The sequence below is a fragment of the Xenopus tropicalis genome, chromosome 1 (assembly GCF_000004195.4).
Source record: "Xenopus tropicalis strain Nigerian chromosome 1, UCB_Xtro_10.0, whole genome shotgun sequence".
In the NCBI taxonomy this organism is placed as follows: domain Eukaryota; kingdom Metazoa; phylum Chordata; class Amphibia; order Anura; family Pipidae; genus Xenopus; species Xenopus tropicalis.
Genome location: NC_030677.2, coordinates 170598221 through 170624406, shown reverse-complemented (window position 1 = coordinate 170624406; position 26186 = coordinate 170598221). Strand labels below are relative to the sequence as shown.

Here is a 26186-nt window from a genome sequence, read left to right as displayed (position 1 = left end):
AAATGAAAGGTGTAATTGGGCAGAAGCTGGGCACGGAAGGTCACATGATGTTAGGCACCCTGCATACCTTCCCGTACCTGCAGCGCATTTGGGGAAAGAGAGACCAGAGGCGCGCCAGGCTCCCCCCCGGGACACGCCCCCTATTGGCTGACTGCTGCAGACACGCTCTTGCACGCCGAGCTATGTGTTGCCTCCACAAAGTATGCGCCACGCCCACACCCGCCCACCTTCCTGCCGGCCCCGCCCCTCCCCGAGTACCAAGTCGCTGTGTGTATGAGTTCGGCTCTGTCCGTCGCCTCTTCACTTACCGGCTGTGTGCCTCCTGTATGTGCAGAGCCCGAACGCTGCCTGAGGGCGGTGACTGGAAGTTGCCTCCTTTATTCCGACTCATTTGCCATCGCTAGAGGTGCCTGTGCCGTGCGCTTATCCCGCTCCGAGCGCCACTGAGCCAAGTAAGTGAAGGTGTGAGAGTTGCTCTCAGTGCTGCTCCCCCTGCGCTCCCAGCGGCTGCTCCGCCTCACCCTTCCGCGCCCAGCAGCCCGCTCTGTCCTGGGGCGCCTGTTAGTATGAGCTGTTAGTATGTCCTGGGGCGCCTGTTAGTATGCGCTGTTAGTGTGCGCTGGGGCGCCTGTTAGTATGCGCTGTTAGTATGCGCTGGGGCTCTCCCTTGCCCTCAGCGTGTAGCTGCGATTTCTGCCTATTGCTGGCAGGTGTTTGTGCTGTTAGGGAACATGGGCTTTGCTCCTGTCACATATAGAGACCCGTAGTCCCTGTATGTACCTCACTCCTATTAGGGGTAAGTCAGGAAAATGAAGAGAGTTTGCCCCCCTCAGGCCGGGGCTAGACCTGCAGCTTTCCAGTAGCAGTTAATCGCAGCAGGAACTATTTGCACTGGTGCTTGGTGGGCAAATGTCATCAGGGATTCTGCCAGCCTTGTTACCTGCCCAGTGCCTGGCAGCTGACAGATTGCACATACAGGGGGTAGGTACCCTCCTGCCAAGGCATCATGGATATAAGGCAGATGGCTACTTACTGGCTACATGCTGTTGCACTGAGCAGCATATTTGCTTTTATGGCCCCAGGCACAGGAATTGATGAGACCTGTCTGCAACACGATGCAAAGAGTAGCCACAAACTTGTGATTGGGCTGTAAGTGTCAGAATGGGGGTAACAGCAGTGCGCAAACATACTGGGCTCCTGTAGGGTGTTACCCTGCTAAATGTATTATGAGAGTAGTACTAGTCAGTGAACTAGAGATCTATAACTTTACAACCTACCTGCAGCTGCTAGTGAACTGTATATCCCACTACCCCTTCACAGTTTTTACTAGGTACTTTACAATTGGCAAACTTCTTCAGTCCAACCTGCATGCATCCAGGTCCTGTTAGATTGTCTTTTGTAGCACAGCCTTGATCATTCCTGAGTGGGGATTGCAGTTCAACAACAACATTGTGGGCACAAGTGTATTTAGGGAACAGAGTCTGTAGAATGATAATGCATAAAGGCATGCCCTGGCTAGAATTTTGTGCACATAGTATCACAATGTGAGCTAAGTCATGTTTAATTGTATTGATAGAAAGCAGCTTCTGAAATGGTTGTTAGATTCATTGTTACAATCTCACTGCTCTATTGTGGGAATGCACTTTGTTAGTATGTTTATTTTATCAATCAACAACCTGTTCTGCAGGAATGATTGTGGCTTTACTGAATAGTGCGGCACCTTATGCTTCCCTCTCTGTTCCACTGTATGAGCACAACCTGCCAGCAAATACAATGAATAGTAATTAGTAATTAAGAATAATGAATATATCTTTGCATGTGCTGCATTCTGTTTATAGTGTTCTTAATATAGTTAATTGCCCCATATTTATTGCTGTATTTAGAACGGCTATACTGTATGTCATTTGTTTTTTTATCTTCCCTGTACCTTTAGTAAAGCACAGAAGTAGAGGTAGGGAAGGCAGGGATATATATATCTATATCTATCTATATATATATCTCAATATTTTTAGCTGAAGTCTTCTTTATTTTTCCTAGTTTAGAAAGTAAAGTGTGAAAGCATAACTTACTGTACACAACTTTTTAGGAGTATTGGGGTTTATACATATTAGTATACATTGCTTGGTTTTCTAGAACCTTCTCCTAGGACTGATATGCCAGAGCCATTTTTGACCAGTTGTGGTATTGCTGCATTGGTGTGTTTTGTGGTGGTGCAACTGGAGCCAGTGGTATAGCTTGCCCCCTCTGTGGTATAGCTTGCCCCCTGAGGATGCAGGGTCTGCTCCCCCACTGACTGGATGCCATTAGACTCCAGATTAAAATGCAGGGCTGTGGAGTCGGAGTCGAGGTGTCGGAGGCAATTTTGGGTACCTGGAGTCGGAGTCGGCAAAAAATGAACCGACTCCGACTCCTACTAAATTTAAATGGGAATAAAAAAAAAAATAAAGCAAGTTTAAATGTCCCAATTCACAAACAGTCATAATTAATTACTTCTCCGCTATAAGAATAAAGCCCAATGCACACAGTGCATAAACGAACACGTTGAGTGACCATGAAGCATGCTTTTCATTGACTGTATGAATGTATAAAATACATTAGCATATTAAAAACAGAAGAGTCGGAGTCGGAAGTATCAGAAACTGAGGAGTCGGAGAATTTATCTACCGACTCCACAGCCCTGTTAAAATGTCATGTTGCTGATTCCAACCCCCCAAAAAAATTAAAGATTCAAGACTTTTTTTTTAATCTGACCCCTGTTGTATTGTTTGATAGCATATATTTATTAAGCTCCAACATATTTGGCAGCACTGCACAATAAATGGGTGTATACACTGAACATACAGATTACATGCAAAAACAACTACTGACAGCCCATGCAAGAGATAAAGAGAGCCCTGCCCAAAAGAACTTGCAGTTGTGTCAATCAACCCCTGCCTGAGAGATGGTGCTGAAATTGCCGGTTGAGTGGCAAAGTACCAAGGGCTAAAGGGTTAAATCTCAGCAAGTTGCTGCAGAGTAAAACCTCTGCCTTTGCGGTGATTACTTTTATATATTTTGACCTCTCTCAATCCCACACCAGTCACTTGGAAACTGAAAACCCCTTGTTCTGATTTTTTTTTTCATTTTCCTGGATGCTTGCCAGATGTATGGGGCACCTAACCTGAAACCTTTCTGTGCCTGTCTCAGCTCTGGATTATTTCAGTTGCTTGAACACTGAACTGACTCAAAGATTGCAAATCCTCCCGGGCCCTGGGAATTACAGTGTGACTTTATTGAACCGAAACCCACATTTGTTGTCATATACGTTAGCAATATATAGATTTTAATGTTAACTAATGGCTTTTGAGGGAAATTAACATTTGACATCCACTCAGAGAGTGATGAAGCAAAAAACAGTAATAGGTTAATATATCTAAGTAAGGAGGAAATGAGGCAATATATTCAGTTGGAACAAAACGGTTATGTAAGAATGGGTTGCAGTTCCTGTGTGTATTCAGCAAGTTTCCCTTGAATCCTATACTGTGGTGTTGTACCACAGTAAACATATGAATATAAGGGAAATATTTTGGCTTCCCTGTCCCAGAACTCCTATTGTATGGAAACCATGAAGCATGTCCTGGTAACACTGTCCTCTTTAATTTCACCTGTGTTTGACACCTTAATTCAGACAGGCCTAAGTGACATCACGAGGGTGGATAATGTTGGGGGTGGGGCCGGTGATGTCAGAGGCAGGGTTAGTGACATGAGGGGCAGTGTTATGATGTCATAATTGGCTGATCACTGCACTAATCCCAGTTCTCCTAATTTGGAAAATCAGGCAGGCCTTCTTGACCTGGACAGCACTCTCCAAAAACTGAACTGTCTGGGTCAAAATAGTGCAGGTGGCAACCGAAGTTTGAACTAAGGCTACTTTACATTAGCAAGCGTGTTGGCTGCAAAGGGATTTTTTCCCTCCTCACCATCTAATTGTGTAGCCAGGGCATGGGGGCATCTGGTCCTCCATTCTATTACATTGTCCACAATATGCCTCCTGCCTGCTTGCTGTTCAGTTGTTCTGCTTGACAAACAAAATTGAAATACATTTGGATTTTTTTTCTTAGGGTGACAGGTTCTCTTTAACGCGATCTCTGCTTCTGTAAGGAGAGCATCTTTGCTGAGGGAGGCTATCTAGCATTGCTTTGGAAAGACTTGGCAGAGATGGGTTGGGGTGGGTGTCACTGTGCAAGTTTACTAAGCTAGGGTGGGCTAAGAGCAACGTGAAAACTGTGTCTCAAGCTTTATACATTTCTACTTTATGCAGCTGTTTTTTTCATGCAGCATCCAGCCAAATGTGTTTTGATGTTAATTTTGTCTTTAAGGGTCCATACATACAGGGTTTTTTTTTTAAAATCCAGCAGAAAAGGCCTTAGACCTCCAAGATTGGCCCTAGGATTGGGGGCATCTTAGGCAACACATTAAGGTAGGGGCCACCCAAAAAGAACAATATGAGAAGTGTACAAATCACATAACTACAGCTCTGTAATTATTGTCCCCCTGCTTGCATTCTTGGGTTTCTGGGTATTGCAACAAATAGAAGAGCTTTAATGTAAATACTAGAAAATAGGTAACCATTTCTATACAGTGTAATATTCCATTTGTACTTTTAGCACTGACCTTCTCTAGCCATGGACTTCTTTCTGAGCCTTGTGACCAAACAAAAGGTTACTCTGCTACTGCTGAAAATGTTAGAAAATGTTTTAAAAAATATTGTCTCTTTACTTTCATTCTGAATCAACCACTTCCTCTTTGTGAGTCCTGACGGAGACAGTGCTGTGCGCAGGGCTAAGAGCATGACACAGGGGCAGGGTGCCCTAAAAAAGAGTTTAATCACTGGTGTCAGGGCAAAAAGGCAGAGTTTTAAATCTCTCAGCACTCCACGTACTGACAGCAAGGACCTTATGCACAAATAAAGTATACTAAAAACAGAAAGTAATTTGCTAAACTCAAAAAGGGGGTTGATCACATGTCTTTTCATATCTCAAAAGCCCCAGGCCAATATCTGTTAAAATTCTTTCTTTTGTGGTGAAGCTCATAAATCCTTCCTGGTGCTACTGTTTTTATGAATGCACAGGCAGCAATGTCCCAGCCTGCAAAGCCAATTCCAATAACAAAAGTAAGGGCAATATTTGTGTTACATTTAAATTGGTCCACACAACAATAAATCGCAACCCTGCCTACATATTTACTGAAAGGATACAGGGTGGTCCCTCTGTTGTATAAAGGCAGAGAATGCAGAATATAGAATACATCTAATAATATACTAGTAATGATAGTTTCCCATAAAGGGCTAATTCAACATGTCTTTTTTGATTATTTTTCTATTTAAGGGTAAAAGGAAAACTGTTTAAAAGTTTTTTATTTAGTTATGTAATAATTTAAATGAAACAGCTCTATATTCAGTGTATATTTCAGCATATAGATATTTGATCTGCAGTTCAGCAACACTGATGTAGTATAACAAATATAAAGCGCCATTTTACATTCCGAAGGCCACTGTGTAAGCATACATGCAAATTTCACATGTTGAAAAAGTAACGACACCTATTTGTCAAATACTTAGAATCAGGTGCACCAGATCAGATGCGTATGATCATTATCACAATATCATTAGAGAAGATACTTACATAGTTAATTTAGGTTGAAAAGGGACAATAGTCTGTCAAGTTCAACCCCTCCATATTACCTCCAGTTCTTATATATACACATACATGTACTAAACTAAAGGTGACCATACACATTAAGAGCCGCTTGTATAGAAGCGGTTGGAGCAAGGACCACATCAATGAACCCATGTTGTCCCCAAACCTATGGGAAAATCAAACTTGGGCATCAAAACCTGCGAATTTTCAGCCAGATAACTCTGGGAATCCAGTCAGGGGTCCCAATACACAGTCACATAAAATGGCGAATCAGTCTGAAGGACTCAAATCATCAGCTTAAGTCAAGGTGAGGTCTTACGATATATAAAGAGACAACGTTATGTTTTCATCCCTCAAGTTAATTTTTTTGTATACAAGACAGTATTTTATTTGAACATTATTTGCCAGTTTGCTGGGCACATTCACGATTGCTCAAGCCTTTCAAATCTAGCAATCATAAAGAAATACTCGAGCAATCATAAATCTGACCCCTGTCAAACTCTCTGCAAAGTGGTAATATCCTGCAAGGAATTTGATAGTTTTGCACATTTTAGTATCATCAACAAAAACAGAGAACATTCTTACAATTCGAACCTTACGATCAATAATAATTTAAAAAGCAATCTTTCTAACTTATCTAACTGATCTAATTAAAAAAAAGTTACCACCGCTCTTTGTAATTTATCTTTCAGCCATTTCTCTGTTAAGGTACAAATATAATGTTCCAGGCTAATGCCAATGAACACCTAGGAGAAGACTAAAGTGGCCATACATGGGCCGATTCTAGCTGTTGATATTGGTCCCCTAGACCGATTCGGCAGCTTATCAGCCCATGTATGGGCACTAACGACAGGCCTGCCCGACCGATATCTGGCCTGAAATCGCCCAGATCTCAATTGGGCAGGTTTGAAAATGAGTCGGCCACATGATGCGGTCCCCGAACCGACGGACACCTATACCCGTCGTTCTAATTCGATTGTTTGGCCCCAGGGCCAAAATCGGGGCCTGGACAGCTCACCATCATTAAATTCCACTAGAAAATCTATCTGAATATTAAAGCTCAACATTATAATCATCCTATAAAAGTTCAGTTACATCCACCAAGAATTGGCTAAACAGGACTGCTTAAACATCACACAGCAGAACATTCAGAATGGATGGGTAGGAAAAAAAGTCTCCTAGGCAATGTCAGGGTCTAATAGACAGTTGTAAGAAATGCTTACTTGAGGTTATTTCTGCCAAAGGGGGCAAAACGAGGTATAAGAGCCAAGGGTGCACTTATGTTTTCACAGATGGAAACAACATATTTCCTTTTTTTTTTGTTAAATGAATGCAAAGTCAACTTTTTTTTTAATTATATCACTTTATCTCTATTAACTGTTTAAATTAAGATGAAATATTGGTTTGTCAAAGCATGTTAACATTTTTACATGGTATCTACTTGGTTTTTCACATGACAGTATGCTACTTGAATTTCTGTTCACTGCTGTGCATGTCACGAGCTGCTGGAGTGTAAATCTAAATTAAAAAGAAAACATTGTTTAAACTAATCTACAAAAGTACTTTGAGCACTATTAAACTATGGTCACAACAGGCTGCTTTTCTGCAGGCTGAGATTCAGCCTCACTGTTCACCTCCGCTCAATGTTCTTTCTGTACTCAGAGCCACTGTATCAGCCCTGGTGTAACTTTTATCTACAGGCGAAAATTGCCCCCCTGTGGCATTAGCCTTAATTTAGTTTTTGTCTAGGTGGTGGGTATTATATCACCCTATAATAGATATGTACCTTTTTTTTATGGCTGCTCCCAACTTCTGCAATTCCATGCCTGATTTCTGGCATGTGTAGCTCTCCATTAGCATCATGCCCCAACCACTGTAAATAGCAGAACTTTTTACCCTCATATTTGTGCCTGCAACTTATCAACCCTCGTAGATTTGTAAGCTCTACTGGGCTGTTCCTTGCTCCTCTTTTAGTACCTGGTACTGTTGATATTCTGTTGACATGGAAATACCAGCGACCCAACACGGTAGAACTCCCAAGTTTTCATTATTTTAAATGTGGGACTGTGAGTTGGCAGGCACAGAAAGGGTTAATCTTTGTAACTATGCCAATTTTCATTTATTTTAGTGTTTGTCCCTGCTGTCTGCAATGTTACTGTATTGTAAAAGCATGAATGCTACATATACATATACACACACCTTAACTTATCATAAAAACTGCACAGTGTGCAGTTTGTCAGCCCCTATAATTTTATGTATTTGCTTCATACACTAAATAGCCAAAATAATCCAGACACCTGCCTGTCCATTATCCCATTCCTAAAGCAAGGGTATTTATATGAAGTTGATCGTCTGCTATAATAGCCTTGACTCTTCCAGAAAGGCTTTCAACTACATTTTGGTGCATTGTTTGCTTTGTTTGATTTCATTCAACCACAAGAACATTAGGGAAGTTGGGTACTGGCTTCCAGTCACCTTTCCAGTTTATCCCACTGGTGTTCTATTGGGTTGATATCAGACCTGTCCTACATAGGATTCTGGAAATTGGCAAACCAGTTCTGTGCATGGGTGCATTCAAAAAGCAGGAAAGGACCTTCCCCCTAACTGCTGCAAAGCAGCCTTGACCCAATTGCCACAAGCATGGAATTCATTATCTTTTTTTCAGGGGCTGTTGCCTCAACCTTTTGTGTATGTGGCCCTCCATTCATGAACCTTGTAGATTTGGTGACATTTGCCTGCTATATAGTAGCTAAATAAGCCCAACTACAATTGCATTGTTAATTTGTAGGTGCAGCTTTGGCTGCCAATATCCAGAATTTTCATTTGTAGGCTGGATATAAGCAGGAAAGAAACACAAAGGGGCCGATTAATTAAAACACGAGTTCGAATCCCGAATGAGAAAAATTCGGATTGGATATGATAATTTCTGAAGATCGTAAATATCACGAAAATGCTTACGTAAAATTAGATTAGTCACAATAATATCGTATTGGCGATCCGAAAGTCACGAAATTTTCTTACTGTACGGTTGTAAACAGCGGCAGAACCTTTTCGAATTTTTAGCGCAATCGTACGAAAAAGTCGCACGGGCGTACAAAAGAATTGCCTAAAATACGCTCAGAGCATTTGTGTCTTAATAAATCTCCCCCTAAGAATGAAAAAAGTCTTACAAAATTAATAATGAAAAGCTGTAACATACTAAGAATTTGTTTTAAATTTGTTTTAAATTTGTGAAATTTAAACCCATAGCAGCATTATTGCTGTGCATTGTTACTGGCTGGGATTAAATGAAAGAACCTGCCTCTTGGGAATCTAAAACCTTGTTTTTCCTCTCTTCATAGTCAGAATTAAATTTTCTATTAGAATAACAGCATATATTTAGCTGATTTTGCTTAGATTAAAGCCTCTCGCAATGACGCAGACTTGAGGCTTCAAAGCATTTTCTGCTGACTTCTAGAGAGTTTTTTGTATAGCGGTTTCTGACAAAATTGAAACATTGGAGGAAGAAGACACATAATAATATATTTGTTTGCTAGAGAACTGAACTGAGCCAGTCATAATGTTGTTTCCGAATCAGAATGCTGACTTTTGCTCCCTTACACTTTGTATGGTCAGCTGAACTGTGGGACAAGCTGGAATCCTCTATGTGTGAATAACAAATGTAGTTAAACAAATGAACTCCCTTTAAAGTAGCATTGCTGATATGTACAATTCTCATTAATGTCTATATTAGGTCTTGTCTCTGTGTAGGTGCCCAGCAACTAACGTTCTTACTCTGTTACTATGTAACACTAAGTTAGGTTGAAAAAAGACACACGTCCGTCAAGTTCAACCTTTTATGTTTGGATGAAACCTGCCTAACTGCTTGTTGATTCAGAGGATGGCAAGAAAACCCCATCCTAAATGGAGAATGAAAAGAACCTAACCAAAAATATAACGGCAAACTGTTTGGAAAATTATAACCCATGTGTAAAAGCCCACTTTTTCATAGAAATAAAGCCTACTACTAAAGATATTCTTTAGTAGTAATAGGTGCCCTTGGCTAATTCTATATACATAAACTGCCTTCTAAAGTACCAAAATCTTACCTTTTTATGGGTGATAGTATCTGTGATGTTGCAACCCGGTATGATACATATAAAGATTTTAAACATATTGTTATTAATGAAGGGAAAATGCTTCTTTGTTGATGTGTGGATATGAAGGATTAAAAATGAGTGTTTACATGGCTGTGTTGGTCTTTCCCCCCTGCAGCAACCTCTGATTTATTAAAGGGCAGTAGCGTGCCGATGTATTGCAGTGCAGTTGCTTATAGAGCGGCTTATAGGGTTGAAATGTACTTTCGGCTAAATTGCTCCACTGTTTAGGACAAGCTGCTTCTGTGTCTGCCAGACACATGGACAGGCCCATAAATTTTTAAATTGGAAGTGGGACACAGGGACTTTTTTTTTCTCTTGATTATTTTTTTTACACACAGCGATAATTAATCTTTCACAGCTTGAGATTATTGCCAGAACTGTTAATTGTGTCTGACTGCTTATGGATTTTATAGCTATTGTAAGCCGATTAGTCTGGGTACAGCACTGTGCCAAATTTAACACCTTTCCCCATAGTCAAAATACAAATTCTTTTTAACATTTTTCTAAAACATGCAACTGTGATGTGGCTAATTTATCAAAGCTTTTCCACACTCTCTCTAATTGTTTTTTTTGTTTTTTTTCTGAATAGCCAAAAATGATTTTATCTAGTGGGCCCAAAAGTTTGCTCCAATATGTCTCTCTAGAAAGGACATTGAGAGGAAAAGTCTTAAAGTTTTCATGTTTTGAAATAATTATATATATATATATATATATTTAATTTGTGAGAAATTCCCTTAGACTTGCACTGTGATCAATTATTATACATTAATATTTTTTTATATATATATAAGTTTTTAAATATATGATATTTATATATATAATCACAGTGCAAGTCTATAGGAATTTCCGACAATTCACTGATTTTCATATCTTTTCATTCAGACAAAGCAAAATATAAAAGAATAATAGCAAAAATTAAAAAATTTTCACGGTGGGAAAAAATTTTTATTTAGCAAACTTTGATAAATTTGCCGCTAGCACTTCAAGTGTATTCCAATTTTAAATAATTAGTGCCTAGAGAGGGTTATAACTGTGTATTGTAAGTTACCTTACACCATTATATCACAATGTCAGACCTGACCCACTCTAGCAATAGAATGGGTTTCTAAAATGATAAATTATCTGTACCATATGTTTATGTTTGCATGATGTTTCTGAAATTTTTTTGGGGGGTTTTGTGGCTGGTTTCCCCCCACATTCCAAAAACATGGGTTAACTGGCTCCTGTTAATTTTGACCATAATGCGTGTATGTGTGCATCTCTGTTGCAGTAGCTGTGAATTATTTCTCTAAAGCCCTGTGTGATACATTATATACTATAAGTTATTGTGCAGCATAGGATTGCATCAGGTTGTGGAATAACCTCCAGTGCCCTACTGTCTCTGTATCTTGCAGTCTGTGCATTCTTCTTGTGCCATTTTCTAATAAATGTATGCCAGCCAACTTTAATCAAAGGGAAGTTCATAAAAAACGATTCCACCACTGAAATGTAGATTGACCTGGCAGAGTGTGCCGCCCCCAAAACTGCCAATAAAACCAAAATTTCCTGTGAAGTTGATGAGCAGTTTATGAAACAATAAACTGACTACATAAACTAAGCTGTGATCAATATTAGTTTAGAACTTTAAAGTGTAATTTGCTTATTGGGTAGAAAGGAGTATATACCGGTCAGCTTGGGGCATATAAAAAGAAAGGGAATGAGGGGCAGCGGAACAATCTAGAGCAGTGCTGTCCAACTGGCGGCCCCCTCTGTGTGGCCCCCCACCTGTCTGGCTGCTTTGATGTCTTACTCTTGTGTAAGCTTTAAATGGTATCAGTACTGTGATTAACTGCCCCCCCCCCTGCATGGTTCTCACCTCAGATTCAGGCTGTAATCCCTCTGTATTGTTTAAATATGTAATCCCCTGTACTGTTCACACCTTTTAATCTCTGCATTGTTCACCCCCTGCAGTGTTCACACCTCAGGCTCAGGCTGTAATCACCCCCATTGTTCCCTTGTTCACACCTCAGGAGCAGTAGAAACCCACAAATAAACCCTGCACACTACAAAAAGAACATATACTGAGGTGGTACTGCAATTAAAAAGTTTTTTAATATATAGTTATTGTGCAGACTGTAGGAGCAGTGCCAGCATTGTGTCACTGCAGGCTGCCTGTGTGTGCCATACACACAGGAATCATAGGGCAAGCAGAGTATGGCACACACAGGCAGGGTAGGGAAGGCAGAGTATGGCACACACAGGCCAAGTCAAGTTTGGCACAAACCAGCCAAGAATGGCACACACAGTGAAAGTATGGCACACGCAGGCAGGGTAGGGCAGGCAGAGTATGGCACACACAGGAAGGGTAGGGAAGGCAGAGTATGGCACACACAGGCAGGGTAGGAAGGCAGAGTATGGCACACACAGGCAGGGTAGGGCAGGCAGAGTATGGCACACACAGGCCAAGTATGGCACAAACCAGCCAAGAATGGCACACACAGTGAAAGTATGGCAGGGTAGGGAAGGCAGAGTATGGCACACACAAAGGCAGGGTAGGGCAGGCAGAGTATGGCACACAGGCAGGGTATGGCAGGTTTTTGCTGTACTACAACCATTAATATGGGTATGATCATGTGATAACATGGGTGTGGTTTCAAGTGGGTGTGGTTTCAAAACTGGTCAAAACTGGCTTCCATTATCGGCCCTCCACCACGTAGGTCGGAAAAATTCCGGCCCTCGGTACAACAGAAGTTGGACAGCACTGATCTAGAGTGTATACGAATGCTTTTATTGTAATTCCTCTTTCTCACCACATATATAAGGCTGACATTTGCTACATAATTGCTCCATTTATTTCACATTGCCCCATTTATGTGTTAATGCTCATTGCTTTAATCCCCTCTGAGGTACTTTGGTTCTGCAGCACATTAAATATATAATACCTGAATCTTTCTCCCAGAGTGCACCTTCTGATCTTCAAAGTAACAAGTCACTCCAAACATATTTTGCCTGGAGACGCTTTTATCTCCTACTTGGTGATGGAGATTCGCATAATGTTAACAGCATTTATAATAATGGGTAAGAGAAATTGCAGGTAGTAGATATAGATACGTTCCAGATAGGGATGGCAATGGCAGACATGTTTCAGGCCAAAATAATCATAATCAGCTATTTTGAAGGAGTTGGGGCTTGTAAAAGATTTAATGCTGTGGAGCAGGTTCTCGCAAGATTGTGGGCCATGGTAGAAGAGCGAGTACAGAGGCACTTCCTTCTTGGCACTTAAAACCATATGTTGATAAAGGAGATGAGAACAGTATTGTTGAAACTGGGATTAGCATGTCACTGGGTTTGAAGGGCTAGACGGGTGTAGTTCGCTTGTGAGAGCATGTGCCATGCTGTCTATTTACGCCGTGAATTAATTGTGCAATACACTGGACATGATCGTTTCTGTTTTACTTTAGAGTTTGCATGAGCACCTTTCGTTTTTCACCTTTCGTAGAAAGGCTGAGCATGCGTATATAAAATATTTAATTTATATTAAATAAAATACCCCTGTTGCAAAATATATGTAAAATATAAGGATATTACAAGTCACCAAGGAGTTCCATGCCTATATAAGAGCACAGCTCCTTTTATATTCATTGCTCATGTGTATTATATCATTTAAAAACAAAATATAAACAAAATGGGCAAAGAGAAATGAGATATATAAAATCACAGGGTTGGGATCCTTCATTCAGAAGCTGTGGTTTTTTTTTTTTTGTAATAATAAAACTACCTTCTATGAATCCAAGAGACCTCTTTATCTTATTAGTTACAATTGTATCTCTGTGCAGGTGTGGCTTTAAGTCTGAGAAACAATGTATCTAAGTGTAGGTGAAGCTTGTTAAGATTTCTGAGCTCTCTGGGAAAACCTACTTTTTAATTAAGTTTGTATCTTTTTTAGCCTTTAGTGCAGGAGATCTAAGGGAAATGAGGGACTTTTCAGTAAGAATCCAGGACTGCGGGTTAAGCTGTGAAAAGAGGGACTGTCCCGTGAAAATCGGGACAGTTGGGAGGCATGTTATTGTAAAGGTTAAAATAAATGAAAGAGATCTTATTGAGGTTCTGTTATAGCCATTTGTATATGCAAACTTACAGTTGATGCAACAGATAAAAGAATGACACTACTTAGAATATTAATGTAAAACAATATTCTGAGCAGGCTATAATTTATTTTTAAAGTAATGGGGTATTGTTATAAAAGGTCTAAAGTTTGCCAGCAACTATTGCAACCAATCAGATATCTGTTTTCAAACAGCTAGCCACCTAATGGTTACATTCTGGTTGCTATAGGTTACTACTATTGGTTTATTACATTCCCACATAAATAGATCTAGAGCAAAGTGGGCATGTCCCAGCAGCAGCCATATGTAAATACAGCAAACTGCGCTGCACACCCCTGCTAGCTCTGTTAACTTAAAGGTATAGAATGAAACTTTTCTATGCAGCCTACATATAAATATGAACAGTTTTCATAGTAAAAAAAATATTATTTTTTTAATAAATGTTGAAAATGTATTCACTGCCTCTTGGCAAGCAAGATGGACAAGCTGAGGTACACAGAGGGATGGGAATTTGTGACCAAGGACTGCCTCCTTTCTCCCTCCCTACTGCCTGGGGTGTGTGGGCTTCCATGCCCTACTGCAAGCCAGAAACTGCGGGCCCTGGAAGAGACAGGAGGTATGTGGTAGCATGAAAAAATTGTTATATGGGATTGGGGCAGAAGATCATGTGACAGGGGAGAGAGTTTGCAAAGGGGGTGAGGGCATTTAAGGTGGCGGGCCTGGACACTCCAGTCAACACTAACGCCATTTGCTAGTATTTTTGGTGCATCGATATCTAAGGCATATAGCAACTCACCAGTGCCCTTACACACTTATACTTTTTAAAAGTTTGCAAAGGTTGCCGGCTAAACTTGCAGAAGAAGGGGAAACATACGTAAGGTAAATGGATGCACTTTTCAAAATCATTTATATATTTAAAAAAACAAACAAACAAAATCTACTGATGAAGTGTTTTCCTAGTGACTCAAGTGTGACAGGCTATGATAGTCACTGGTGCATGTCGGACAGGAGGGCAATGGGCAAATGTTTAGTTATGAGTTGACTATAAGTGCAAATGAATGTGTGAGTGCCTGAATGACCCTCAACCACAGCTTCCTTCCTCAGTATGAGAAGCAGCTTGCAGCACGCAGCAGCCTTGCACACTCATTGCTTTCCTCTGGTAATCAGATATTTGGTCACTCGGATATGCACCTTATACTGTGGGATTTTGTCTGTTTCTTATTCCCTCCCCTCTTCCGGTCATTTGTTCCATTTTTTGTTATCCCAGATGAAAGGTTTGCTTGAGTTTGATTGCAATTAAATGAAATCATATTTTAAAAAAACGTTTGAGAAGGAATGTGTTTCCAGGGACCCCCCTGAGCCGCAGACTCATTAGTTATATTAACCCGAGAATGTAAAGAGAGCATCACGAAGGAAGGGTTCCGTAATTTCTTAATGGTGTTATACCTTGGGGCAGTCAGTGGGCGCTTGGAACTACTTCCAGATGATTTCTGCTTGTTTTTCATCGCATTTGGCTGTCTGCTTTTAACTCGAAATGATCCCCAATTTCCTGTTTTCAGAACTGATGTAAATAAGTGAGTGGTGAGCAAGACACCTGCCATACTGGTGCAATACTGCTTATATTGTGTATGTACATTCTGCAAAATTAGAAAGACGTAGGGTATTGGACTAAGCAAAATGGGCTCTAGGGCAGTATTCACACGTGTGTCAGGTGCTCTACTATTAAGTACTTGTTGAAATTAATTGTCATTTTAACCTATATTCCCTTTTTTCCTAAGTTTTTTTTTTTTTTTTTTTTTCCTCTCACAAAATGCGGCAAAATCGTGAGAATGATGTACTGTGTATCATCTAGGGTGGACTTATCCTTTAGTAGTCAAATTTTGGACTACTAAATGGTGTATAATGCAATCTGTCCAATAGCTCATGTTATACAAAACGTAATGCAATACCTGCTCTCTTGAACAGAAAATGTATTGATTTTACAAAATTGCAACATAAATTACTTTTTTAGCAGCAAGACAACCATTGCCAATGCATGGAAATCCCAATCTATACTGTTCCCAGGCATTTAAGCAAAAGACTTAATGGATAAAGATGAACAAAAACCAGCTTTTTACTAAACGAGCATTGTAAAATTCTTAAAAATCTGGCAACCACGATTAGACTAGAGACACCCTGATCCCTCTTCACGACTGCCAAGAGTTTATTACCAGACTTGGCCAACTGAAACTTTCCATTTGTAGATTGTTGATATAAATAACATATTCCTAAGCTAATATAATACCTAAAGCTAGACAGATGACCATGACACAATGTGGCACAAAATTAAGATGTTGTTTAATATATGGTCTTTTTTGTCACATGTGCTTTTACAATATTGTCTAAGTCTTTCTGAAGCAACATATACATGCTGTCTTGTAAATTCTGAAATGCAAATAAAAATATTGTTTAAAACAAATGTTCTAATCTACATATAATCATTGATTGTTTACCTTAGAGCCACATAACTTTTGGAATAGGCAGCACTCACATGTAGTCATGTGAATCACTTTTTCCATTATTTGGTATAGGATACCTTATCTGAAAACCTGTTATCTAGAAAGCCAAATCCTATTAAGAATAATTTTAAGTAAATTATTATTAAAAATTATTTCCTTAAAAACAGTACCTTGTACTTGATCTTTAACTACTTTGTGTCATTCCATATTGGAAGTAAGACAGTCCAGTTGGGTTTATTTAATGTTTAAATGATTTTTAGCACACTTGGCTGTAACACACGGGGAGATTAGGCGCCGTGCAACAAATCTTCCTTGTCGCGGGCTACTAATCTCCCTGAAATGCCAATCCACTGGCTGGAATGTAAATCGCCGGTGGGATGGCATACACGGCACCGCGATTTGCCAAAGTCACCTTGAGAGGAAATTTTGCGGCACCGTGTATGCCATCCGATGATTTACATTCTAGCCGGTGGGATGGCATTTTGGGGAGATTAGTCGCCCGTGACAAGGGAGATTTGTTGCGCGGCGACTAATCTCCCTGTGTGTCACAGCCCTTAAGGGTATGGAGATCCAAGATAAAGATTCCTTATCTGTAAATCCCCAGCCCCCAAGCAATTTGGATAGTAGATCTATACCTGTGTATACTACATGAGGTCCTGCCACCCATTCATTTATATGTGTATTCCTTGTCTTTCATATATACGTTAGTGTAATAATATGTACATCATTCATAGCCGTAGCACTTGGAAGTCCTGCCGCAGACACTTTTTAGTGAGCGATGGTGTTGGTTTAAATAAGTTTTCACTCTTAAGATTATGAATAAATGTATGTATGTATGTCGTTGTGGTGGTGGTTGTGTGTTGGATTCTTATACTGTTATTTTGTCATTGTTTGGGTAACCAGAAAGTAATTTGCAAGATCTGTATACACTTGGGCAGAAATGCTTATCTCTGGGGGTGTCTCAGTTTGTGGCCAAAAGGCGTGAAATAAAATCCTGTTTTTTTACAAGACCTGTGTAGAAAAGTGCTGTCACTTAATGCTGATTATACTATTCATTGCACCCAGGCAGTGTGTATTGCAGTGTGTTTTACATAAATATATTATTCCTAGAGCCTTTGAAGGTAGACCTGGATTATGCGAGCCCAGCAGACTGGGATGTTGAAACAAATAACTTAAACCTTTGTCATCTACTTCAAACCCCTTTACTTTGCCACAACTGCATCTCTGTATTTATGTTTTTCTGGCTTCCAAAAGATCTTCTCCATTCCTTACACAGCCCCTGCTGCACTCCCCCTGCCTCATTCCTTTTAATACTTTTGCCACTCTTTACTTCCATTCTTCCTTATGGAAACTGGGGAGGAAGAATCAATTCCAGCATTATTTTCCCAGCCAAACGAGGGCTCCATCTTGAGGAGTTTTAATAAAATGCACAATATATAAAAATGCAAAAGGCTATAAAGGTACTGTAAAAGATGACATTTAATTTGAAGTTGTCAGGCTGCTTTTAAAACGTCAAAGACAATTTAGGAATATTATTTTGGTGAAGTTTTTTTTTTTTTTAATAATAGATTTTTAATAGAAAACATCCGTAAAATGTACCGTATTTCAGTCCAGTGGGACTATAAGCACTGAGATTGAAATAAGATTCTCAGCAACTTTATATATTCATACCACATTTTCAGTTGTTTATTTGTAAATGTAATTGCTAGCAAAAACAGTATCTGTCAGGCTGCTTATATCCTTTCTCCTGATATGTCCACCTAAGGTCGGCAATATTGGAATAATCTGATTGTTTTGCCTGGGGGGGGGGGGGGAGATGGGATTTGAAGGGCCCAAATCGTCATCTTAAATTTGCCCGTGTATGGCCAACTTAACAAGAAGACCTGCTACATTGAACTGGATAAACAAACACTGCTGCCAATATCAATTACATTTACAAATAACTTAAAAACCATTACAAATGTGTAATAAATAAATAAATAATGGAATAATTGCTAAGAACAATATTTTCTTTTTATTATGCCAGTTAAATGGGGACAAAGTCCCTTTAATAACCAGCAAATTATTTTTTAAAGGGGAAGAAAAGGCTAATAAAGAGTTAATCTCAAGCTGCAGGCATACCTTCAGTTCTCTCAATAGTGCCCTTAAGTCTCCCCATATTTCACCTGTTCAGATGATCAGAAGCCTCATAGGAAAAAAAACCGCTGAGCTTCTCATAATGCCTCGCTCTTGCACCAAGACCAAGACCCGTGTACATGCTCAGTTTGTAAGACTATGAGGAAGCTTCCTGCTGATTGGCTCAATTGGGGAGGGTGTTCTTAGCATTTTTGAGGGAGGGGGGGCAGGAGAGAGGAGAGAGCTGCGTGTCTCTGGCACAGGAAAGCAGACACACAACTAATCCTGTTTCTTTTGACAGACAGTGCAGAGTTTCTGTGAGTGCTTATGGCTGTATTTAGACCTTTCTGATAAAGCTTACTTAGTTTTTACCTTTCCTTCTCTTTCTTTTATTTTTAAACAAGACATATTTAAAACAACATTTGCTATAATCACTAAAGTATATTTGCTATAATCACTAAGGCTTCCTATCAAACAAAGAATATCCTACAAACTTCTTCTCCTAACCTTCAAGGCCCTCCATTCCTCTGCTCCTCACTACATCTCGTCCCTTGTGTCTCCGTATGTTCCCGGCCGACTCCTTCGTTCCTCGCAGAGCAACCGTTTGGTTGCGCCCCCCACTACTACTGCGGTTTCCCACCTTAAACCTTTCTGCCTGGCTGCCCCCTACATTTGGAATGCCCTCCCTGATTTCCTCCAGAGAGAATCCTCCCCCAGTCTAAACTTAAAGACTACCTTTTGGAGCACTCGACCAACACTGTGACCTACAGCACTTATATTTGCCTATTTGTGTCTATTAGTTACCCCTCCCATATAGATTGTAAGCTCTACGGGGCAGGGACCTCCTTCCTCTTGTGTCCTCGACTCTTAACTTATTGCTGCTGTATTTATCTGTATTTATTATTATACTTTGTATTTATCTATTATCTTATTAACACCCTGTTTGTATTAATGTATTCTACTGTACAGCGCTGCGTACATAAGTAGCGCTTTATAAATAAAGATATACATACATACATACATACATAAAGTAAGACCAAATAGGGGCAGATTTATCAAAATATAAGATTAGAGTTTACCACAGAAAAACTTGCCCACTTTCTATTCATTCCTATGAGATTTTTAGAATCGTATTTATCAAATGGTGAAATCTGAACCATGATGTATCTTTTTAAGTAGAACTATAAAGTACATTTGCCTAAATCTGCTAATATTCTGCATATGACTTACAGTGTTACAAATTTTAAAGTTCGCCATCGTAAAAAAAAGCTAATTTGGTAACATTGCTTGCCAGGTGTAAACTTGCCCAATCACAATGTGTCTTTTATTATTCTTCCTGCTGCAACTGGCTTAAAGCTAAATTCTGGTAGGTTGCTATGGGTTACTTGACAGGTTGCTATGGGTTACTTGACAAGTTGCAAATTTGCCCAGTGTTGATATGTAGAAGATCCTGATTTGTTCTCATGTAGTTAACTACAAATTTAAGTTAAAATGATTTTAAGCTCGGCCACACCCTCAGACCTGACAATAGACATGGGGGTGGAGTCCATAGTTTACTTTCTGAGCAGTGTTCATTCCAGCCCATTGCTCAAATACCGTCCCTCACTTTCCACTCTTTTGAAGCCCTTGCAATTAAAATCTGCTCCCCATTTGCTCTACGGGTTGCAATGATCTAGTGCCCTCTATCCTTCCTCTCTTCTGACATCCCTGCTATAATTATGGGCAACTTCAATATCTCCATTGACACTAAAGGGTCACTTACCTCCAAGCATCTTAATCTTACCTCCTAATGGGCTCAAACAATGGGTCTCAGTCCCCACCCACCAGGATGGCCATACGCTTGACCTCATCTTTTCTCACCTCGGCTCTCTAACTAACCTCTTCAAACTCTCCTTTCCCTCTCTCTGATCAACATCTCCTTACACTCACAATCTCTCTCACTCTTGCACACTACTCCTTCACCCCCGATTCTTACCACCAGACGCAGGAACCTTCATCACATTAATTTTTAAAGGAGAAGAAAAGGCTAATAAAGAGTTAATCTCAAGCTGCAGGCATACCTTCAGTTGTCTCAATAGTGCCCTTAAGTCTCCCCATATTTCACCTGTTCAGATGATCAGAAGCCAAACAGGAAGAAAAGACGCTGGGCTGTGTAAAGAAAGTTCCCATAATGCCTCACTCCTGCACCCAGACCAAGACCGTTGTGCTCAGTTTGTAAGACTATGAGGAAGCTTCCTGATGATTGGCTCAGATCCACATTCCTAAGAGGGGGGTTCTTAGCATTCTTTAGGGAGAGGGGAGAGAGCTGCGTGTCTCTGGCACAGGAAAACAGACACAACAAATCTTTTGACAGAGAAGTCGGTGCAGCATTTCTGTGAGTGCTTATGGCTGTATTTACATAAACCTTTCTGATAAAGCTTACTTAGTTTTTACCTTTATTTCTCCTTTAACACTTCTCCTCCACTCTGCAGCCTGTGCTTTCCTCTATGTCTTTATTCACTGACCCTGAACTTGCTGCATCTTTCTACAATGACACAATCACCACTGTCTTGGACAGCTAACCTCCCCTCTCCATACACTACCCACATCACACCAACAGACAACCCTGTCACACTAAACACACAAACAACTCCAAATGCAGTCCCCCAGGCTTGAACGAATATAAATAAGTAAAGTGGAACCCAAAGAACAGTACACTAGCATACATTCCCTCAGCTGCTACTTCTCTTAAATCTTTTCCCACACTAACAGAGAAGACTGTCTCTCTTCTCCTGTCTAAATCTCATCATACCACCTGCTCTCTAGATCCTATTCCTTCTCCTCTCATTCCTCCTGTTTCACCTATATTTACTCCAAATCTCACTTCTCTCTTTCTCTACTGGCATATTTCCACAATCATTCAAACATGCAATCATCAAGCCTATACTTAAAAAAACCCTTCTTTGAAACCTACACTCATCTCTAACTATCGGCTGATCTCTACATTTCCTTTCTCCTCAAAGCTGCTTGAACAACACGTACATAATGAACTCTCACACTATCTAACATCTAACTCCTTACTTGACTCACTTCACTCTGACTTCTGCCCTCACCACTCTCAGAAACTGCCCTCACTAAAGTAGTGAATGACTTACTCGCTGCTAAAGCAAAGGGCCACTATTCTCTGACCTCTCTGCAGCTTTTGACACTGTCAATCATTCTCTCTTGCTACATGTCCTCACTAGTGATCTCCTCCTATCTTTCCGATCGATTCTTCAGTGTTTCCTACTCAGCCTCCACCTCCCCTCCTCTGCCTCTTTCAGTTGGGGTACCTCAAGGCTCTGTTCTTGGACCCCTTCTATTTTAATCGACACCACTGTTCTGGGTCAGCTAGTCAGCTCATTTTGTTTACAGTATCATTTATATGCAGACAATACTCAAATCTACCTCTCTTCTCCAGACCTGCTCCCACTTATAGCTTGTGTCACCGACTTCAGCATTCATGTCCTCTTGTTGCCTAAAAATCAACATGGACAAAACTGAGCTGGTCATCTTCCTACCTTCCAACTCTGTTTCCCTGCCTGACATCACTATCTCCATGGAAAATAATAATATAACATTTAGTAGATATACATAAATAGAGGGCACTCACTTAGCATACATAAGAACAGTAATCTAGATATTTTGGTGCAAAAAAACCCAAATGCAGTACCCCCATATAGGGCACCAAAAACAGTAATTTTAAATAGAATGAGGTTTTGCACACAGTGGTAGTATTTAAAAGAATATAATCTTTTATATAGTATACAGAAGGTTTAACAGCAGCCAAGGTCCCACCTTGAAAAAGGTCCCAAAAGGGACCGAAACGTCGGTTGTACATGCAATTATAATACACGAGATTTTTTGAAACGCAAAGACCCTTGGTGCTGGCTGTTTTATTTTGATATATATATATATATATATATATATATATATATATATAAAATAATCCATAGGGTGCACACCATTTGCAGCAACAAAACCTGGGTGCTAGTACAAAAAAAATGCACTGGAACAAAAACAGCATTCCTAGGATTTAAAGAATTGTGAGCAAAATGTAAATGCAAAAATAGAAAGGTTTATTACTCGGCGTTTCAGTCTCACACAGAAACCTTCACTCCAGCTGTCCTTGTTCCAGTGTGTGTGTGTGTGTGTGTGTGTGTGTGTAGTACACAAGGTTTTTCAGGCTCCATGTTCCTACACTAATGCATTTAAATTTAGAACATTTAGGCTGCGTAATCTGCTATACTGTATGTTTATTGTAAGCGGCTGTGGTTGCCTTTCTTTCTTTCCTGCTCTTGCTGGCATAGAATTAAAGAACTGTTAGAGAGCAGAGAAACGCTTCATTGTTTCCTGTCATAACCTTTGATTATATTAAATTTAAGCAGAATATCTATTACAACAAAGCCACATATTATTTAAGAACTATAAATAAATAGGGATGTAATGTGACATTGGCAAAACCCTTGGATGCACGGACAAATAAAAAATAATGCCTTTTGTGGGTTTAGCTGAAGCCAGCTTGCACATTAGCTTGGGTAAGGCCCAGACTGGCAATCTATGGATTTTGGCAAATGCCAGAGGGGATACTGTATGGCTGATGGCCCACAGACTGAGTTAGTCACCTGCCATAGATCTCTGCTACAGCAGGCAACTTTGTACGACTATGGAAAGCCGAAGTGATGCGTAGGCCTTTCCACTAGCTACTCCCGGGGCATATTTATTAAGCTGTGTAAAACGAATTCGCTGAAGAAACAGCGTAAAAAGCTGTGTAACATGAACAGGGAAGATCACCGTCTGAACGCCACATTTTACATCGTTATTTTAAATTCGATGAAGAAAAACGCATAAAAAAAATTACGCCAATTTTACGCCGTTTTTTTACACCGCGAAGCCTCGTGATGTGTGCTGAATTTTCTTGCCGTTTTTTACACAGCATAATAAATATGCCCCTTAGTGTTGCTGGTGAAAAGGCATTTCAAAGCAGTTAGTCGCCCGTGGTAGCAGAGATCTATTGTAGGTGCCAAACTCGTTCCGTGACCCATCAGCCTAAGATGCCACAGACAGTCACTATTTATGGACTTGTGGGGGGGCCTGTTGGGGCCTCTGTGTACTTGAAATTCCAGGGCCTATTTTGAATCCCAGTCATGGCCTGGCCTGGGCTGATGACTGGATTTCTAGTCCATGACTTTCCCCCTCTGGATTAGGTTCATTAGGTTTGGGATTGTTAGGCTGATGCCACACCAGGCGTAGGGCTGATTTTTTCGGCAAGCGGAAAAACGCTTGCCGAAAATTCAGCCCTACGCCTGCTACTTGTGCCTGCACCCGAATGAATGGGATACGCTCGGGTGTAGGCACATGTAGCCGATATACGCATGAAAACGCGTTTTTCCGCTTGCCGAAAAAATCAGCCCTACGCCTGGTGTGGCATCAGCCTTAGATATTGCATTCTTTTTAACCTATCCCTTCACCCTGAATAGATCTGTCCCTTACAAATGATGTGTAAATTGTAAATAAGTTAATGTGGTACCTCCACCAATCATCCACTTGATGACCCCATGTGCTATTGGACTGATTCAATACACTTCAATGGAATCTTGGTTAGTAATTGGGGGGGAGCCCAAATTGCAACTTTGTAAAATATTTTATTCCTTAAAAAAATAAACTAATGATTTAATGCTTCCCTGACAACATATTTCAGGTGGAAGCGAAATGGCAGATACCGTCCCAACACCCCCCCTGAGGCACAAAGAGCTCAAATGCCTGATGGGGGAGTATGGGGCTATTCTTTACCAACTGAAATAAAGTAGCAGGGAATCATTCTGTGTGCCATTAACCTAAAAGTTGGTGTAAAATAGTTTTCTATAGTGTTTCTCCAGACATAAAACAGACATAAAGCAGCACACACATGTATATCAACTGGCACTTTCTCATGTGACTGGGCCCATAGCATATGGTCCCAACATGCAGTTTTTCCTAGGCCCGCACAGCTTCTGAACTGCCTCCTGAATTAGATATGAATACTGTTTGCTTCCTGAACTTCCTGATGAGTACTTTTGTAAAAATGCATCTGGAACAGACTTTAAGCTTATATCTTATCTTGCAGCCTACTGCAAGGAATCTTGCATATCTTCAGTCTCGAGCTGGTTTTGGGTATATCCGATTTGTTCATTTTTGGCTGAATATTTATATAAAGAATGGCTGGCCAATATTCTCTTTCGTATAGATATATACATAGTCATCAGCCAATCAGCATTAAAATGTAGCTATAATAATGCCAGCAGCTTGTAGGCTGACCATTGGGATCACTGACAAATATATGTGTTGCCAAATCCATGTATAGCCTGTGGCTTTTGGTTTGGATGAATCAACAGGATGCACTTGTAACACAGTGTTGTTATAAAAGCCCTTAGTTGATTTTATTGCATTTCTTCACAGTATTTCTGTATTTTAGTTCTAGGATTTCTGCTGTTGTGATTCTCAAATTTGGGTAAATGTTGAAGATTTTTTTTAAAAGAGTTTGTGCCATTTCAATGGGCAATAGTGCTTATGTTTCTCATTTGTGCAATTAAAAGTCCTTTAATTGCAGTTACATTCTGGTTTGTTTTACCGCAAAGGGATGCCATTGTAAGGGATCGGAGGAACTACGAGCATATAAGGCCCCCCTTTTCCTCAGAATGTTGACAGTTACAAAATAAAATGGAGAGCCTAATTCATGGGAAAGTAAAAGTGAGAGTTGAAAATTTACCTCCTCTCCTCCAAAACAGCTCCTCACAAACTGATGTTGAGATGAACCCAAGGGAATTATTTTCTTCCTTTTTTTTTTTCTTTTTTGTCTAAGTGAAAGGCATTGGCATTGTGCTTAGGAGAGCAAGGTCAGGGTTTTACAAGAAATAAACTATCCGCACAACCCTCTGAGTAATATTTAGCTCAAATAAAGATGCATATCTCTTGTATTGTAAACATAAAACACTGCTTAACAGTTAGGACACAGAAAAGGTCATAAAAGTATCATTTTTCATATTTATTATTTTACTCCTCAACCCTGGCTAAGTTAGCATATAAGTACATATTTACATACAGATGCAAGTTAGTGGTGACTAATGGACATCCTTTTTCTATTCTATAGTAGGAATTTTGGATAAAACAAACAAAAAATTCTTCCTAATGATTGGTTGCTGTTGACTGGTAGACCTGCTAAAATAGTTATAACCTCTGAGTATCAACGATTGTGCTGTTCCTGACAAACAGCACGGCCTCTCTAACTCACATAGGTGAGTAGGAAACTGCTCTTTAAAATGGGCAGGAAAGAACAGAATAGTATGTACAAAGTAATTAACTTTCACCAAATATATCTGAGAGCCAAGCCTTATTTGTAAGGGTGTCTGGCTAATCTCGCGGGGTGTGTGCGCTCTCTACCCACAGAGCCTCAAGTGCCTACCTGTACTGAAATGCTAGGAGAAAGTATTTGCTTTTTACGTTTTTAGATAAAACATTGCACTCCGGTTCTTCAGCTGCATATTTTTCTGTTGAGGCAATATAAAATACATATGTTTCCAGACTTGCGTAACTCAGATTTGAATTTTGTTGAGACTTGTTGTGCACGGACAGTCATATTAAGCCTTTCAGGAAAAAAATGTTGAAACGAATCAA

The 26186-nt window shown here is 40.1% G+C and overlaps 1 protein-coding gene across 2 annotated transcripts in view; it reads left to right on the top strand.

Moving 5' to 3' along the window:
• Nucleotides 1–209: 209 nt before the first annotated feature.
• The window catches only part of tnfaip8 (TNF alpha induced protein 8), a 53217-nt gene continuing 27240 nt past the window's right edge, over nucleotides 210–26186 (top strand). The window contains exon 1 of one of the 2 annotated variants that reach the window (XM_018093721.2): nucleotides 210–462. Coding sequence is in view for 1 of the 2 variants with exons in the window: in NM_001017184.2 (NP_001017184.1) it covers nucleotide 452 (1 nt within the window). In the remaining variant the exon portion in view is untranslated. 2 annotated transcript variants of the gene reach the window in all.